At 34.3% G+C, this 18,382-nt stretch overlaps 3 protein-coding genes across 7 annotated transcripts in view; 2 read left to right on the top strand and 1 right to left on the bottom strand.

The window, feature by feature from the left end:
- Nucleotides 1-5,470, top strand: part of LOC130827260 (enoyl-[acyl-carrier-protein] reductase, mitochondrial) — a 5,781-nt gene extending 311 nt beyond the window's left edge. The window contains exons 1-9 of one of the 2 annotated variants that reach the window (XM_057692928.1): nucleotides 1-37; nucleotides 163-294; nucleotides 1,972-2,115; nucleotides 2,799-2,901; nucleotides 3,059-3,158; nucleotides 3,268-3,344; nucleotides 3,439-3,517; nucleotides 4,713-4,831; nucleotides 5,021-5,470. The exon at nucleotides 1-37 is cut by the window's left edge and continues 309 nt beyond it. In XM_057692928.1, the coding sequence (XP_057548911.1) occupies nucleotides 1-37; nucleotides 163-294; nucleotides 1,972-2,115; nucleotides 2,799-2,901; nucleotides 3,059-3,158; nucleotides 3,268-3,344; nucleotides 3,439-3,517; nucleotides 4,713-4,831; nucleotides 5,021-5,114 (885 nt within the window). In that variant the 3' untranslated portion in view covers nucleotides 5,115-5,470. Of the gene's footprint in view, nucleotides 38-162; nucleotides 295-1,971; nucleotides 2,116-2,798; nucleotides 2,902-3,058; nucleotides 3,159-3,267; nucleotides 3,345-3,438; nucleotides 3,518-4,616; nucleotides 4,832-5,020 lie in introns of those variants that run through there. The other variant, XM_057692929.1, reaches the window with a different exon arrangement.
- Nucleotides 5,471-7,218: 1,748 nt separating this feature from the next.
- LOC130827303 (uncharacterized protein YKR070W) lies at nucleotides 7,219-12,613 on the bottom strand. 3 transcript variants are annotated; one of them, XM_057692978.1, is made up of 12 exons: nucleotides 12,289-12,593; nucleotides 11,099-11,394; nucleotides 10,995-11,030; nucleotides 10,727-10,800; nucleotides 10,584-10,624; nucleotides 10,356-10,427; nucleotides 9,968-10,145; nucleotides 9,767-9,862; nucleotides 9,619-9,686; nucleotides 8,794-8,986; nucleotides 8,566-8,649; nucleotides 7,219-8,049 (listed from the first exon to the last, which is right to left on the bottom strand). In XM_057692978.1, exons 2-12 carry the CDS (start codon nucleotides 11,100-11,102, stop codon nucleotides 7,987-7,989), a joined length of 909 nt encoding a protein of 302 aa, XP_057548961.1. In that variant the 5' UTR covers nucleotides 11,103-11,394; nucleotides 12,289-12,593; the 3' UTR covers nucleotides 7,219-7,986. The 3 variants fall into 3 exon arrangements, with proteins under 3 accessions (XP_057548961.1, XP_057548958.1, XP_057548959.1); XM_057692975.1 differs by lacking the exon at nucleotides 11,099-11,394 and having other exon boundaries at nucleotides 7,220-8,049; nucleotides 12,289-12,613; XM_057692976.1 differs by lacking the exons at nucleotides 10,995-11,030; nucleotides 11,099-11,394 and having other exon boundaries at nucleotides 7,220-8,049; nucleotides 12,289-12,594.
- Nucleotides 12,614-14,319: 1,706 nt separating this feature from the next.
- Nucleotides 14,320-18,173, top strand: LOC130827263 (pentatricopeptide repeat-containing protein At2g30100, chloroplastic). 2 transcript variants are annotated; one of them, XM_057692931.1, is made up of 3 exons: nucleotides 14,320-14,554; nucleotides 14,913-15,648; nucleotides 17,024-18,173. In XM_057692931.1, the coding sequence occupies exons 2-3, from the start codon at nucleotides 14,917-14,919 to the stop codon at nucleotides 17,795-17,797; spliced, it is 1,506 nt and encodes a 501-aa protein (XP_057548914.1). In that variant the 5' UTR covers nucleotides 14,320-14,554; nucleotides 14,913-14,916; the 3' UTR covers nucleotides 17,798-18,173. The 2 variants fall into 2 exon arrangements, with proteins under 2 accessions (XP_057548914.1, XP_057548913.1); XM_057692930.1 differs by having other exon boundaries at nucleotides 14,418-14,550.
- The last annotated feature ends 209 nt before the right edge of the window (nucleotides 18,174-18,382 follow it).

Raw genomic sequence — 18,382 nt, 5'->3', positions numbered from 1 at the left:
GCTCCTATCAATCCTTCTGATATTAATCGAATTGAAGGTATTTATTTTGTTACATTTCTTGTAATTAATTAAATTTGCTCTATCTGGATTATTTAGGGCTAGATTTATCTAGGGTTTTTATAGTAACTATGTGTAATTGTTGAAATTGGGTATTTTATGCAGGGGTTTATCCAGTGAGGCCAGTTCCGCCGGCAGTGGGTGGCTATGAAGGTGTTGGAGAAGTTTATGCGGTTGGGTGTGGTGTTCAGGGTCTGTCCCCTGGTGATTGGGTCATTCCTTCTCCTCCTTCCTTTGGTAATTCAACATTTGTGCTCAATTATTTTAATTAACTCTGATCTGATGGAGATGAATATTAAAGAGGTGCTTTCTAAATGGAGTATAAGTAGAGAGGTGCTTTTTAAAGGAACATTTGAAAATGAAGTGTATTTTGCTCATTTGATGATACACCCAGTTCTATTTCACTATTTGCATTTGAAAAAACATTGAAGTGTTCCTTTTTTGTTTTTTTTTTTTTGATTTGGACCTCTACTTCATAGAAATAATGTCATTGAGGAATTTTTTAGGTAGTATTTTGCAATGTGGAATTTATTTGATGATGGGAAAATTTAAAATTGGCGTCCAAATTCATGAATTTTTCCTTCTGTTTACTTCGGATTTTCAAAATTTGGAAATTTGGCACATTTTACATTGTCATTGAAATTGGCCCAATTTAACAATTCCAAATTTTAGATTTGTCAAATGTAGTTTTTGGGCCAATTCAGCTTTTGGAAATGAATTCTAAATTCCCTAACATACCTTTACAGTCTTTGAAGTCAATCTTAATGTCAGGCTCGAGCTCTTAATGGTATTCTAAACAAGCTATAGGAATAGTTCTCATTCTCGGAGTGCACAAACCAGTCGGGGAAATGTCTTAGCTTTTGTTCTTATGCTATATGTATGGTCGGTTGTAAATCATCTTCTCCACTAGCTGATGAGCCCAACAACTCGATATCATATTTGGATCCTCTTAATTGATCCTGACTCCTGAGTGATTCTGATCCAGACCTGTCTCATAGGGATCTCTTCCAAAACTGCTTATCAGTTATCACTTTTTTAAGTGAAAAAGGGAGTGAATCTTATAATTTTAAATGAAAGCCAAAGTCAGAGTGCTTTGAGGAATTGACATATGGCATACATTTCCAGAACCTAGTTAAGTATTCAATCCAACAATCAAATGAGATATTGCATCTCCACCTTAGCTAAGCTAAATGAAAAGACTCACAAAATTCGTAAACATGTATGATATCGATTCGTGTCACAGTAAAACCCATTTGCACAATTGCTTGTGTATCCAATGTGCTATTCATTCTCGGTGCAGCAAAAGATTTATAGATTTATAGTTTTAGATTATAATATTATAATATACTGCATATACTATAATAAAATGGCTTATTAAATTATGTGAACTTCTTTATTGCCTGAAATTATAAATGATGTTTGCTATCAAAGGTCAAACAAAAACAACTATTTTGTTATCGTACAAGTAAGATTACAACATTGCGCACATTTGTCCCCCAAAATCCCGCTTGAGTGGGAGCCAATTAATCGTATTGAGTTTAGGTATGTTGTTGTTTCTTGTTTATTCAATGTACTAATCACTAAATGCTTCCTTGTCGAAGTACTTCCATAATATCCATCTATGCAAGCTTGTTGGTTTCTGCTATTTTTTTAAGGGTTACTTTTGGGAGGGAGGTTTATTAATAACATGGCATTATGCTGATTTGTGGACCTTGGAAAAAATGCTCAGGAGACTAACGATTCTGGCAGCAATAAATATCTTGAAAACAATTTGATACTAGTTGTCAAGCTGCAACATTGTCCACTCTTGCGATGTTGTGTGGTTAGATAGTGTGATAGTTTTAGTTGATTTGTGCTAAACTATTGATGAGCATTTTGCTGATGCTGTATTTGACTCTTTGTCACGTAACTAAGGAACATGGCAGTCGTACATTGTTAAAGAGAAGAATGTGTGGCACAAAATAAACAAAGACACACCAATGGAGTATGCTGCTACAGTCACTGTCAATCCTTTGACTGCATTTAGAATGCTTCAAGATTTCGTCCAATTGAATCCAGGTGATCTTTATCTTCCTAGCAATGCAACTTAAAACCCAGTGTGCTCTCTTCTTTGTTGTTTGTATTGGATGGTTTAAAGCTCCGACTTAACAAGAAAGTAGGGGTACTTGAACTTTGTGCATTTGCCCATTTGATGATGTAGACTTAATCTTATTTGAGAATTTGCATTTACAATGACATATGTGCTCACTATTTTTTGAATTTGTACAATTACTTGTTTATTCACTATGTTGTCAATTCTCGATGGGGTTAAAGTAGATGTGTTTAGACATTTACCCGACCTTGTATAACCGAACCCAACTTTGACCCAACTTCAAAAATGCATTTACAACAATGTAAAAACCAATGTGTACACAAGAAAAAACACTTGACCCGAAATCTACACAAAACCGACACAATGACCTAGATGAACGCTTCTTGGCCAAAGATGCACATATCTTTGGTTTTAGATCACAATGGACAATATTAAATGACTTATTCAATCAATTCATTTCTTATTTATGTGAAGTAGCGGACAATGTTTGTTATCAAGAGTCAATCGAAAACATCCTCTTTATTATCACAAGGGTAACCTTGTGTACATGTGAACCCCCAAACTCCTCTTAGGTAAGAGCAATTTAATGGCTCTAGGTAACGAAATATTGTAACATAATTCTGTTGTTGATCTGACTGTATTCTAAAAGGTGATGCAATTGTGCAAAATGGTGCAACAAGCATGGTGGGGCAGTGTGTCATTCAGCTTGCACGGACTCAAGGTGTCCATAGCATTAACATTATTAGAGACAGGTGCTGATCAGAAAGTTTACCTTGCGCTTTTTTTTTACCACCTTGAATTGAACCATGTATGAATTAGCTGAAGACCGACTACAATATTAAGCAAATTGATGTATAGTTCTCATTAAAATCTGATCTAATTTGAATGACAGTCTTCCACTTACTTCAGGGCTGGGGCAGATAAAGTGAAGGAAAGGCTAAAATATCTTGGGGCAGATGAAGTGTTTACAGAAAGCCAGCTGGTAGTGAAAAATGTCAAGGATATGCTGGTATATATAAAAATCAATGTTTTTTAACAGTCACTGTAGCCTTTTCAAAGCCTTCATTTATAAATATTCCTACTTCCTAGTGTTGATTATGATATGCTGAATTTTCTAGGGAACTTTGCCTGAACCTGCCCTGGGATTTAATTGTGTTGGTGGCAATGCATCTACTTTGGTTCTTAAATTTTTGAGGTTGTGATACTAACCTACTTCAACTTCTTTTTGGTGCTTTTCTTCCTCCGTTCACCGTTCTTGAGGTGATAGTTGCCTCTTTTCTCTTTGACAGGAGTGGTGGAACTATGGTGACATACGGTGGAATGTCTAAGAAGCCTGTCACCACATCTACTTCAGCTTTCATCTTCAAGGTAATTTTCTATAATTATTGTGTTGTGGTGCATCCCGAAGACTAGGTATGTATAAAGTGTACAGTATCATATTATGTTGGTGAATGGTAATCATTCGGAGTACATTGTTGCTCTTGAATGAATCACCATGATTTATCATCTTCATTATTGTTTCTTTTCCTCCAATAATCATCTGTTTCAACGAGTTAAAATGGTTATATCTGAGCAGACTTTTTTACAATCATTTATTATGAACTAGGGAAATGGAAAGGAATTTGTGCCTCAATTACTTCTGTGCATTCAGTTTATTTTTGTTTTTCAATATTTCAATTTGGTTTTACCCCAAACTTCATTTTCCTGATTTGTAACCTACAGAGTATGGACTTGACTTCCCCAAAGTCTGTGTTTTCACAACCATCAGTGATTCCAGCCTCGCAAATCGCCGCACTAACCACCAGTCTTCTCTTCATCTGTTAAAATACATCACCAACCTTTGGACCAACCACCATTTTTGTCTCTTCTTCAAACTCATCCCAGCCACCAAACCATCCATCACAATTCACAGCCCATCAACCACTGCTACAACACCAGAAAGCTCCATTGCACCACCATTCACCATCAAATTTTGGAGAGGGAGAGAGAGAGAGAGAGAGAGAACGATACCTTATTCAATAACCCAAGGTTGACTTTAGTTGTCAGAATTGACCATGAAAGTTCCAGATTTAGAGCTTTTACGGCTAATTTGACCTCCTGTCTTTTACTTCTGTTGTGTGCGGTAAGAATTAGCTGTGGTGTATTATGGTTGTTGAAGGGCAGTATTGGCTGGGTGATTGTTCTGTGTGGGTTGTAGAGTGGTAATGGTAATTGTGATGAGGGAGTTGGATGTGTATTAAGTGTAACAAAGGAGCCTGAAGGTTAGATGGGAGGTAGCTAAGGTGGGTTTTTTGGAATGACAGAAATAAGAGGAGAAACCAAATTACTCCTGAAATTTAGGGTTTTGCATTTCTTTGCTTTCCAATATCCATATTCTTTGTTGATTTCGTTGTTTCCTTATTTGCATCAAAGCAACTCTAAATCAAATGACTTCCTTGTCAATCTTATGTTTGTTGCCAACTAACAGGTGAGTAAGAGCACCCTCAGAATCATTGTGCTCAACAAATAATGTTTAAACGGTAGTTCGCTCATTATATCACGTTCCTTGCATTTGCGTTTCTAGGATCTTTCCTTGAGGGGCTTTTGGCTTCAAAAATGGATGAGTTCCGATAAAGCTTCAGAATGCAGAACTATGATTGATCACCTCTTGGGCCTGATGCGTGACGGAAAGATAAAATATGAGTAAGTGCCTTCCATTTTCTTGTTGCGAATAGGAAAGTCTATGTCCTACTCCGAGCTGGATCTTGTCGATTTCCATGTTCATAATTTGTTACAATGAGGAGCAATGGATTTTGCTCGAGTAATTAATGTTTCTTAATTTTTGATCGTATATGTACCTCTTACTACCGTGTAACAACCAATTCCTTCCAGCATGGAGCTTGTTCCCTTTGAAAATTTTCACTCCGCACTGGATAAGGCGCTTGGGAAACATGGGAGCCAACCTAAACAAGTTCTCACTTTTTGATCATGCTATTTTGGTTACTTCCGACGCGTCTTTCTGAGAGAAAGCCGTTTGGAATTTTAATGACAGAGTGGCGTTTACTTGTAGTTGAGAATCAAAGGAGATTCATTGCTCATGTCTATACTGACCCAGTGACCCTTACGTATTGCGTTGTAATATCGACTGTTATCTCTCTGCTTTTCTACCCTTTTCGGTGTGTACAGGTTTTGTCCATTTGAATTTGCTCCGTATAATTTAAATATGTGAATTTTTTAATATTATAAGGTAAACTTAAAGGGACGGAGATAGTAATTTGTTACTTTGGCGTAACATATCTTCGAATCTTGTTACATATAATAAAACGGTTGGTAGTGGGTACACATCATCTCTTATTATCTCATTATCTACGTAGTTTATTTTTTTGTTATCTCATCTGTAAATTGTTAATGAGCAAAATCTATTGACAAATTCAGGAGTAGAGGTGAAGGTTCGGTGTTTGGTTTGTATTTAATACTAATTCAAATCTAATTGACCTTAATTTGGTTTACGTATTTTCAGTCCAAATTACATTTATATTTTTAATAATACAAGCTGAATCAAACGGAATTACATATTAGCAATCCAAATTGAACCGAAAAATTGATATAATCGTAAATATTATTGCATCAAAAAATGCAAATTTGTACTGAAAACCATATTTGAAAATGCAAAGCCGAATAACAAGGACAAGAGAAAGGAGGCTGGTTAGTAAATTCAACAATGGTTTTGTATCTGATTTCCATTTTTCGCTCATGTCCAATATCGTCTCCATTACTATCAATTGTACCAAAAAAGGAAGATTACAACAAGAAATAAAATCAAAACAGAAGCAAAACTAGATTCAACCAAAAAAATATTATAAAAAGAAAAATAAATAAAAAAATATTAAAAAAATTTAAATAACTCCCTTTAATTCATGCAGAAATAATGACTCTCCAACGATATTGAAATTCCACAGCTGAAGAGCAATTAACCTAAGAATTCTATTGAGTACACCTAAATAACTCCTCTTGCTGATTTTCTGAATATTTTCAATACCCAAGTGTATGAAACTGCTGCTTCATCCCTCATCAGTTAGAGTGCAATCAATAATTCATGTTTTATTGGGGTCATGCCAATGCGCTCATTTCTTGTTTGTTTTATATGTGGTATCAATCAATACAACATAAACAACATGCAAATAAATTACATGGATGTAGTATTTGCAATCAATAACCAACATAATTTTAAGTTACTATCCATGTCTGTTGTAAGCCACATAATTGTGCTTTGTAGCCAAAAATACATAGTGGTGTATAGGAGACCTACCACCCCTCTCTTCACATTAATAATTTACCGGAGATTATATATTTGATTCATGGTAATATAAACATCAAAATAATTTTGTCTAATCGATGTCATTATAAAAGCAGGTTGCATACAAGTCGCATAAAGTTATATGTTCTCGATTGACAACTGGCGACCTACTTGCTTTTACATGACCATCTCGGTAAACTATAAATAAATGGTTGTGTCTTACTTTATTACCAGGATACAATTTCACTATTCATTGCTCTTTTCCCATGATTTACGGCAAAATTCAATAATTATAAACCAATAACCATGCCCTACTTTTGGATCATGGTCGAGCGACGTAATCTAGATCATGCAACTGACTTCTAAGCCTACCATAGGGATGGCAAATGGCCCTCTTTTTGCACACACGAATGAAATGAAAATCAATTTCAATATATATCTCGTATGCCCAAACAAACAATTCATCTATTAATTCGGATTGTCCATCTGTGAAAAATCTAGTTGATTATTCTATATCGTCACCTAAGTTCTTAAAGCTTTTTACGTATATTAATAAAAATAATTTTAAAAAATATAACAAAAATAAAATTTAAAAAAATATAACAAGTCGCACAAAATGTGCTGCTGGACCTTGGTCAAGTCACACATTTGTGGGACTTATTTTTTTTACAAAATGTTTACGAATCAAAATTCAACTAAAAACTTGAAATTGATGCTTACCGTGTCATTTTGGAGATCGAATTCATCATGTATATTATTTCAATGTTGAATTTTAGTTGAGTGTACTTTTACAAAGAAGTTAGATACATGAAAGTATGAAATGAATTAAAGACAATTTTGAAAACAGCTAGGCTCTTGAAAGACCGTCTCTTTGAGAAACGTATCTCTAGCCCAATCCATTAAAGAATAATGCTTACTTACCGTATTCTTAATATCTGCTTACATTACCTTAAATGTCTACTTACATCATTCTTAATATCTGCTCACAAGAATTTAAGTTTTGAAAATTCAATTCATAAATATGACGACACAAAGAAAGGTAGAGACATATAATTTCAACAATTCATCATTCTTCGTTGCCTGATTCATTTGTCCCAACCATGTTGCAAATTCAGCAGACTTAAGTACTGTATATGACTCTATTTTATCATATCTTGTAAAGTTGTAATTACATTATTCCGGAAATCTGCTTTGTGTTCTCTTGAAATTTATAATTATAATTCTACATCTCTTTGTTGATCATCAAAGAGATTGAAGAAAATGTTTGAACAATCAAGTATTTCAGAATATCAAAAGGTGGATCGTAATCCACCAAGAAGTTGAAGAGGGATCGTCTCGCTGAGGCAGTGATTATTGATTAGCTTGCAACTTCACTATTTATATCAATTCAGCAATGAATTGTGAAGCTTCAAAATACCGATATATCAACAAATAAAACACGCAAAAATGATAGCATGAATTTCCATTTTGGGAAATAAGAGGATATTGATGTTTTAGCAGGCTATTAACAGTGAAACTCTGCATTCAGTAGCCTGTGGCTCAATAAGAAGCCAGCAGGCTATTAACAGTGAACTTTTTCTCTTTCAAAAATATAGTCCACAGCCTCTTCCACTGTGTCAACAACCTACAGAAGCAACACCAAAAGCATTCATGCATAAACCAACAAAAGGTTCTAGTCTAAAGCTAATTCTCATCTATGTACAGTATAACAGATCAAATATTAGGGGCCAGTTCATAGAACCCATCTAAAGCCAAATGCTTCATTAATCACATAACTCATGGGTGGTTCTAAGCACATCCCGAGTGCCCGACCGCATAGGCCCGACAAAAAATTAGGGGCCCCAAATCAGTTTTAAGATGCATGTTTTTGTAGAAACAAACTTTACAGTTTATACTTAATTTTCGCTTTTTATAGAATCGTTTGATTGTAAGATCAATTTTGTGTTCTTATTATTATTTATGAGCAAATGTACAAGCATAAACTATAATATTTTAGAATATAATTATACATTTTGGTGTTAAGTATTTTTATACTTGATGCAATTTTCTTTAAGAGTAATTCGTAAAGGCGTAAGGGTCCTATGTCGAAAGAAATTGCAAAAAAAAGGCCCCCATAATCTTTGTTTCGCCCCTGACATACCTTATCTGCTGGAAATTCATTATCATTCTCTTTTCCTCTGAAAACTCCGGTTCTAGTCAAAATAGAGAACCAAGGAAGCCCAGCCTGAAATAGCAACAAAATTATAATATTTGCAAGCATTCGGTACATCCTTTTAGTATGAAACATAATTTAAAAAGGCTAGTTAGGGCGAACCTATCGAGTATGCTAACTAGAATTCATTACTGTAGGTAAAGCAAAGAGACTAACCTCTTTTGCACCTTTGATGTCAACCGAAGGGTTGTCTCCGATCATATATAAAGTTTTAAATGGACTAATAACACCAGAATCTCGATTAGTAGTCAAATGGTTGTGAAGTTGCCGCAGGGTAGTTTCCGCATTCTTGAAGGCAAGTGGATTAGGCTTTCCAACTGCATAATATTGAAGAGGATGCGGGTGAATGCTGCTCAATCAAAACACACAATATGAAAGCAAATCAGCACAGAAAGAATCAAATTGGAAAAGATATCATATAGAGGAAGATGCTGCACTGGGGAAAGATGCAAAAAGAAAAGTTTTACATCAAGTAGCCAGTGATACACCAGGTAAGAAATGCTATCCCCTATGTTACTTGGACTCGGGTACTAATGTTGGATACCGATACGTGTCCAAGTGTCGGCTACATCTAAATATTCAATTTTACGCCTAAAAAGAAGTGTCTAAGTGCCATACCAATGTCCGAGGATCAAGGATCAGATACGGGTACGTGAAGTAAAATGAAGAGTCTGAGTAAGATAGGCTATCCCTAATAATTTGTGAGTTAATGTTATTCTAAATGATAACAATCTTGGAGATAATTTTCAGCTGTACCGGTCAAAGATCCAGACAAAAAGAACTCTCCAAACGGCTTTTGAAGGTTTATCTTATTTAAATATAGATTTTGTAAGCACATCACAGGATAAACCGACCAAAGAGCAGGAAAAACATAATCAAGTATCTTGATGTCATAAATCAACATTCGAGATGAGTGAAATCAATGAAAAGAACAGTTATAACCTCGGTGATTTTCCCCGACAAAACATTTATCATCCATACCTGTTGAAGACAGATTGTAGAGCAATCCTAAATGCGCCCATGCCAAAACGTTCAATAGGGAATGCACCCTAATTTCAGTGAATACATTAACAGTAAATAACGACTGTAGCAAGTGATTTACACAACTCTATGGCCTAGGAAAACTGACCTGGTACTTAAGATCATCATGGGCAAAGTATAGAGGAGGTTGACTTTTAATTTCTCCACCGGGAAGGCCTCCAGTTCTTAATATATCACAGAGAATCTACAGATGAATTAGTGACTACAAATAGGCCATAAATAGATACAATGTAGGGTGAAATTTGATGGAAAGTTGAAGACATTGAAGTGGATTGGACACAAAAACAACCTGAATGTCCCTGCCCCAGTCAACGGAATCACTAACAACAAAAACTGCCTGGACATTGTGCGAGCAAACGTAGTTCCTTAGCTTTTCTGAAGGAAAGTTCATTGTCCATCTTTTATGAGGTGCCAGAGGATCGATGTCGTCAAAGCACAACGCATAGTCGTTCATAGAAATAACATTCCTGAGACAATGAAACAAAGCCATTGAAATAACATTCCCAAATTAAAGTAAGTTAGAGAAAACGATTATGAGTGTCACATCATTCGCTAATCGCCTCGCGAATCAAAAAAAGCGAATTATGGTTGGTTTTAGGCTATTTTTTAATTATTTTGAGCAAATCACGAATTCAAAAGACGAACTAACTAGCGAATTATGTTTCACATGACCATACTTGAATCCATACTCAGACATCACAGAAGCCGGTTCTCCTTTACCAACAGCAACAACCAATTCCCTCTCAAACCTGCTCAATAACAGAAAACAGTAAGACAGGACAAATAAGTCTTACCAGCAAAAAAGAATTGATTTCGTTTTGTACTTTTGTTAAAGAATTGTAAGTATGAAACAACTACTTCGAAGTTCTATGTAATTGCATTATGCTTTATAACTGTATTATTACCTATGTGCTAGCTGTTTGAAGGGTGAATGGCCATGTAAAACCTGAAATAAAGAAGAGAGAAAAGTAAGATATTAAAATGTGGTAAAGTCGCCGAAATGAAAACCACCCACATTTTCTCCGTTATAGACTATTATATAACTTACCTGTGAAGCATGAACTTCAACACCAAATACTTTACTCAACTCAATAGCTCTCTTAGATTCACGAACTCCGCCCCCTATCAGATAAAAATGTTATGAAAATACTTAGTCAAGAACACCTGAAGAGGATTCCCAGTGATCAAGGTCAGGAGACGTCAATATATGGTGCATCGCCCTTATGTTGAGAAAAACATTGTTGCAAGCGGAAATAACAAAACATAACATGCTTTCCAAATCAATTGATGCCAATGCAAGTGTAAAAGGACTTTACCATTTGTTAGAAAGACATAGGGGATCTTCAAGGAACCTGCATTCACAGTCATCAATTTCTCACATTAAATAAAGCTATCATCATCATTATCATCATCATCTTACCCATTGTATCCCGCTCATAGGAAACTATGATCAAGGTTTGGGAGGGAAGGACGGCGGCAACTCATAACCATAAAAGAGAGTACTACCAAAGAGTCCCTCAGCTCGAGAAAGATCCACGGAGAAAAACCCAAGTAGTCAAAAACATAAAAATAAATAAAATGCATATAAATAATAAATAAACTAGGTACAAATGAATAAAAAAATGATATGTAAAAAGGTAAAGGCAAACACAAGAACATCAACTGGTAAGTGCAAGAGCTCAATAGTTTAAGACATGGATAAGGCGCCTCTACAATCTACATAAACAAAACCGAGAAGCTCCATAAGTCCATTGCAGTATGAAAAAGCGTATTATGAGCACCTATCTTAAACCCAATTGACAACAGGAGCTGGAAACCTTCTACCAAATGCTATATACATGATCCAATTTCGTTTGATCTAATTAAACCTAGACTATAACTGATTTTGCACTGAAAGAGTATATTTTACCAAAACTTCAATTGAATTTGGCTCATGTCATAAAATATAAAGATATGACGGTGTTTTATGCTAGTTGTAACTTACCTACCACAATCCTCCTCCTTTACCAAGCTAAGAACCGAGTAATCAATGCTGGAGTTGCATTTACTGGTGGAGTTTTACCACAATTTCAATTGAGGGACTGTATTATTCTCATTGCACACTTGCCCTCAAGTCCTCAACACACTAATATTAGATATTCATAGGTTTCTAATAACTTGGTTGTGTTTAAAAACAAGTAATTCATTTCAAATTGTAAATTTCAATTATGAAACAATGGTAGAATTGGGTAAAATCCAAAATTGAATTTCATTGATTTGCCAACTATTAAATTGACTCAAATTTAGATTTCCAAATTAAATGTTCATTTCCAAACATAGTATAAATGTAAATCTCCAATAAACAATCAGCTGACCAATTACATTTCATGATTTTTTATTGCTTGCAAATCCTAATAGTAATACTCAATTATATCCGGGGTCAGGGCTGCCATGAAATGAATACAATCTCCCTCAATAGAAACTCAATCACTAAGAAAAACCATTGCAAATCAAATACCCAGAAAGAAAAAGGCATTGCAAAGAAAATACCCAGAAAGAATAAAGTATGCAAATTGGAAGAAAAAAACAGCTTAAATCAATAATTATTCACGGGTGAAAAAAAAAACTCACCGCAGGGAGTGTATAGCTTTCTAAGAGCTTGAAGAGAACCTCCAATGGGGGAATTACCCCGAAGAAGAACACCATCGATATCAAATGCAATGCCGAAAGCATTCCTGAATGAAGGCAAGTCGGAGAAGAAACGGCAAAATAGGGAGTAGAGTTGAAGTTGAGGGACAATTGATGAAACTTGCTTCTTTCTGTGTGAATGTGATGATAGCTTGTACATGGACATGATTCTATGCATCTTTGCCGGTTTTCCTCCTTTCTTCGTTTGGTTTGTTCAATTGGGTTTGTTACTTAATTTTGTATTGGTTTCGGTATTCTTATAAATTTGTCTTCCATAAAGAAATGACAATTAAGTCTAAATTCCCTCCTAAAAATCCGACTAATTTAATTCAATTGAAATTTGAGAAAAAGTAGCTGACACCGAATTCGATAATATAATATGAGTGCGATTCAGAGACGAATTGGAGTTGAACCTAATAAAAAATCTATTACTTTGACTCGACTTGGCCCGACATCCAACTTCAAATTCAAATTTAAGTCATTTTTATTTTGAACAAAATTTGAATTTCATATTAAAAATAAAATGAAAATAGGTTTTTCAAATCAAATTTAAAAACTTGACATTTGAGTTATAGATTAAATGTCAAATTCAATTAAATAGTGTACGTTCAATTTGTGTTTCACATGAAGTCAGGTTCATAAAACTAATATTTTAATATTAGTTAATAATATAATACTTAAAGTTTTAAATGCAATATTTTTTGTTTTTTTAATTATTTTGGTTTTCAAAGGCAAATTTATCCAACCTTGACCATTACTATCATACAATTTATTAATTTGAATAATTAAGTTAATGGAGAAAGTTGGGACTATAAGCATAAAAAATATAGTATAAAAAAAATAAACAAAAAAATATATGAAAATCATAAATATCAAAAAATTTAAAATTAAAGTTAGTGGTAAATATGTGGGAAGCATTAATATTATGAATATATTAAAATTAAATTAGTGAAAAATAAGTGGAGACCATAAGCGTAAGAAAATATTAATATTAGAGTGAACAAGACTAATTATGTCAATAAATACGATTAAAAATTTTTTTTAGTGAAACAACAAATAAAGTTGTCTAAAATAAAAATAAGAACATTAAATATGAGGGAGTTCTATATTGTTTGGTTTCTGGGTAACTTAATGCCCAAACTCTATTGAAGACATAAAGATAATACGTCGCATTTACTTATTAAAATATATTTGATTATTTATTAACTAATTATTAATTATCAATTCACGCCAGTAACTTACTGATAAGTAGACATTGCTAATGGAAGTGCACCTGGTTCAATTTGGTCTAATTTTAGTATCTAATAGACCATATCAGAAATTTCGATCTGTAAATTTTTAGATCACACCAGAACATTTATTACACCAGATCATCAGACTATCCTACAACTGTTTGGTTTGGTCTGATCAACAATTTTTGCTTTTAAAATCTTTTTTCTAAGATAATATATTTATTTATGCAAATATTCCGCACCTTCAATTGAATCTATATAACCCATTATTATCATTTAAAATTTGATAATTTATAATTAAATAATACTTAACACAAATTATGTAATGTAATCATTTGTAATGGATAGAAGCATAACTTATGCAAAATAAGAAAATGTAAAACATAAGCCGGACAAAACATAATTATTTAAAACCTAACACAAATTTAACAATCATTTTCTTAGTCATTTCTCAATATTAATAAGTGCAATTTAATGTCAAGTGCAATTTTAATTCTCCTTCAATTCCATTCACGTAATTTATTCTTTCTATTTGTTATTATTATTCACCTTTTCTTAAAAAATAACATTTTTCTCTTCAATGCATATTATTCTGGACAGAGAGAGTATTCAAATTATATTAAGAGTTGGGCATGCAATATTAGGATTGAGTATTTCATCTTATATTCTATTTAAATCAGTTTATGGTCTGGTCTAGTTTAAAATATAAAAATAAAAAACAGACCAAAAACCATAATTTTCAGAAATATTAAATCAAATCAGATTAAATATTTAAATTACGGTTTAATGTGAATTAATTTGCGGTGTATAACACACTTTATTAGCAATAGTTGCTAGCCTGCTAAGGTCACCAATTGAGCAACTGTTGTCTCTTGGCAGAAGTTAAAAGGGTATGTCCCATTTTGGGTTTCTGGGAACTGCAAAATATGACCGATTGAAATATCCCTTCATCTTCATCACCCATTAGCTTATGGTTGGTATGTTTTCCTTTTTATTCCCTTAATTAATTCCTTTATATAATATCGACATCAAATGTTATATGCATATGATGATTTAGAATACTTCATCAAGGTATCTTTTTAATTCATGGTTGTTGGAGGTTCATTATCCAAAACTTTTTGCTTTGGATATTGTTTGCCTATTTCAATATAAATATACATCTTTACCTAATTCCATATCAATATTTGTATTTGCCTAATTCTAGTTGTTTATATTTATACCTTGGTTTCTCAATTAAATTCGGTTTTCTATGTCAAAACTCTGAAATAGTGATTATTTAGCTGAATTTGGGCTGTATTTCTAAGGTTTCTATCTGGGTCTGTGTTGAATTTGTAGAAAAATGGTTAAGGCAATTGGGTTTAGTCCAGTGAGCTATTATGTTGAATCATCTTACCTTTGGAGTCAAAATTCAGTTGCTAACAATTTGAGGATAAAAGGATGTTCTAGGGTTTCTATTAACCCAATAGGAAAAAAGAAGCTGAAATTTATACTACCAATTAGAAGTAAATCTAGAGAATTTAGGCATTTTAACTCGGTGGGGCTGGACCGGGTTTTAACAAGTGTGGATGAGGACGAAATGAGTGAAGGGTTTTTTGAAGCAATAGAGGAATTAGAGCGGATGACTCGAGAACCATCGGATGTTCTAGAAGAAATGAATGATCGATTATCGGCCCGTGAGTTGCAGCTAGTTTTGGTGTACTTTTCACAAGAGGGAAGGGATTCATGGTGTGCATTAGAGGTTTTTGAGTGGTTGAAGAAGGAAAATCGTGTTGATAAAGAGACGATGGAGCTAATGGTTTCAATCATGTGTGGGTGGATTAAGAATATGATTGAAGGTGAAAAGGAAGTTGGGGAAGTGGTTGATCTTTTGGTGGACATGGATTGTGTTGGTTTAAAACCCAATTTTAGTATGATGGAGAAGGCTATTTCTGTTTACTGGGATTTGGGAAAGGAAGAACAAGCTGTCACTTTTGTTGAAGAGGTTTTAAGAAGGGAAATCATGTCCGTCGAGGATGGTTCGGATGATGTACATAGAGGAGGCCCTGCTGGTTACCTTGCTTGGAAGATTATGGTAAACTTTTCATTTTCCGATTCTTTCTTTTTTTATTGGTTTTTGTCAAATGCTGTTATTAGATAAATATGCATCATTTATGAAAATGTTTATATTGCATGTGGAATGCAACTAATTTCATAATGAATTTGTGTGATTGTTTATGAAAATGTTTAAAATAGAAAATTGCTCTAGGATTCAAAGCTCTGAAAATCTACATGTCGAATTCTGAGCATTGTGCGAGGTGCTAATATTTTTAAGACTATGGTAGTTTATTGCCTTCATATGGTCGGAAAGTCTTTGTGATGAAAGAAAATCAAATGTTAGTGTTATAGGATAGGACAAACAGGAGAGTTCACCCAAAAGACTAGCCTATTAGGTGAGAGAGCCCATTTGCCTATAAACCCCACGCCAGTTGCACTTTACAACCGATGTTGGATAAGTCTCATTCCTTGCAATGGAACATAACAGTTAGTTTGGGCGTCATAGCCTGGGATGGGGATATATTCATGCATGAACCTATGTTTCTTGGACTCGGGTATTGATGTTGGATATTAGTACGTGTCCAAGTATCCGATACGTCTAAATATTTAATTTTACGCCTAAAATGAAATGTCTAAGTGCCATACCATTGTCCGATCATCGAGGATCGGACACTGTTACGTGAAGCAAAATAAAGAGTCTGAGTAACATAATGAGCTGATGATGATTCACTACATTCATTTTAAAGTGTGACTTTAGCTGATTAGACTTCGCGTTTTCTGTGGCTTCATAATATTGATTAGTTAGAAGAATACCAATGAAGCTGTGATCATCGCTTATTGTCAGCGACCCATTGTTGGTCATTTTAGATTGCCATTCACAATGAACATATCCGTAATCCGTGTTCGTTAACTTTAATGACATAGATGTTGCATTATGACAACTTGTAAAAGACTTCTATTATGATGTCTTTATGGGCAGCAGAGGAGAGTTTCTTCGTGCTTGCTGTTGCATTTTTTCTTGGAAAAGTTACCATTAATAGTACAACCTTTCGTTAATTTCCCTACGGTAATACCAACTTTTGATCAACTATAAATAACACCAACTTAGGGGGATTTTTTCCTAGAATAATACCAACTTTAGTTTATTAGCTAATTTGACAAATTTTTTTGTCGTATAATCTGCTATAGTTTGATTTTTAACATGTTAGGGATATTTTAGGGAAACACCCTAGGTTGGCATTATTTATGGTTAATCAAAAGTTGATATTATTGTAGGGATATAAGCAAAAGGTTGTATTATTCTTGGTAATTTTTCCTTTTTTCTTTTGTTGTGCGTGTCAGGGTGGGGGTGGTGGTTTATGTGCTATCTGTTGGTTTTTGGATGATGATAAATTTACAATTTGAACTTTTAGGAGAAAGGAGAGTACAGAAATGCCGTGAAACTCGTGATTCGCTTAAAGGAAAATGGGTTAAATCCCGAAACTTACAGCTATCTAATTGCAATGACGGCTGTGGTGAAAGAGTTGAATGAACTTGCAAAAGCTTTCCGTAAGCTAAAGAGCTTTGCTAGAGCGGGCCTTGTCGCTGAGCTGGACGAAGAAAATATAAGGCTTGTAGAAGAATATCAGTCTGATCTCGTTAATGACGGGATCCAACTATCCAGCTGGTTGATCGAAAAGGGAAATTCTTCGGTACTTGGTTTAGTTCACGAGAAGCTCCTTGCTATGTACATATGTGCTGGCCACGGACTTGAAGCCGAAAGACAGTTGTGGGAGATGAAGCTTTTAGGCAAAGAGGTCGAGAGATACTTTTACGACATAGTGTTAGCCATCTGTGCCTCTCAAGGCAAGGAAGGAGCTGTTTCTAGACTGCTAACGACATTGGACGCGTCAAGCTCTTCGTCTAAGAAAAAATCTTTATCATGGTTGCTCAGAGGCTATATCAAAGCCGGGAATTTTGAAAATGCCGCGGAAACAATATCCAAAATGCTCGATTCAGGGTTGCAACCCGATCACTTGGACCGGATTGCTGTTGTTCAGGGACTCAGACGAATGATACAACAACGGAGGAGTATGGAGATCTATCTACAACTGTGCAAGCGCCTCTCAGATGCGGACTTGATTGGACCTTGTCTCATATATTTGTATATAAAAAAATATCGGCTTTGGATCATAAAGATGATCTAGGCGACGATAGAGGAGTTACTCGAAAGTTACAAAGAATACTGCTGCTGTGTTTTTGAATGTTGCTAAGGATGTATGTGTATATCAGTACATATGTATATATTTGTGTATATCACTGTTCTTTAAACAACCAAGATTTAGGTGCCTGTGAATGGTAATTGTACATGTTACAAGATGGCTTGAGTTAAAATCTTCTCAAGAGTGATATTGAAACCATGTATCTCTTTCTGCTTTGCTTGAGCTTGTCTTGTCTGTAGGTCTATCAAACTGATCGGGTTTGTGTTTGAGTCATATGTAATGGGTCAAAAACCTTTTGATCTGAACCTAATCCGTTTAGTTAAATGGATTGGAAATAACAATTCTGACTAGATTTGTAACAGATCATCTCAACTTGATTTCGATCACTTAATCCGTTTTGAGTGTTTTGTTTTCATTTTAAAGTTTTTGACATTGATAATGTCTTATTTTATAGACCTTAATTTTAAACTTTTTGTTCATAAATTGTTTATTTTCTATTTATTTTTGAAAAATAGGATAATAGTAAATGACTTAAGTTTCAAATTATACTAATTAATTTGAATTAAAGTT

Source organism: Amaranthus tricolor, chromosome 11 (genome assembly GCF_026212465.1).
Source record: "Amaranthus tricolor cultivar Red isolate AtriRed21 chromosome 11, ASM2621246v1, whole genome shotgun sequence".
NCBI lineage: Eukaryota > Viridiplantae > Streptophyta > Magnoliopsida > Caryophyllales > Amaranthaceae > Amaranthus > Amaranthus tricolor.
The sequence above is the reverse complement of the archived record's forward strand: the minus strand, read 5'-3'. Positions and strand labels throughout refer to the sequence as shown.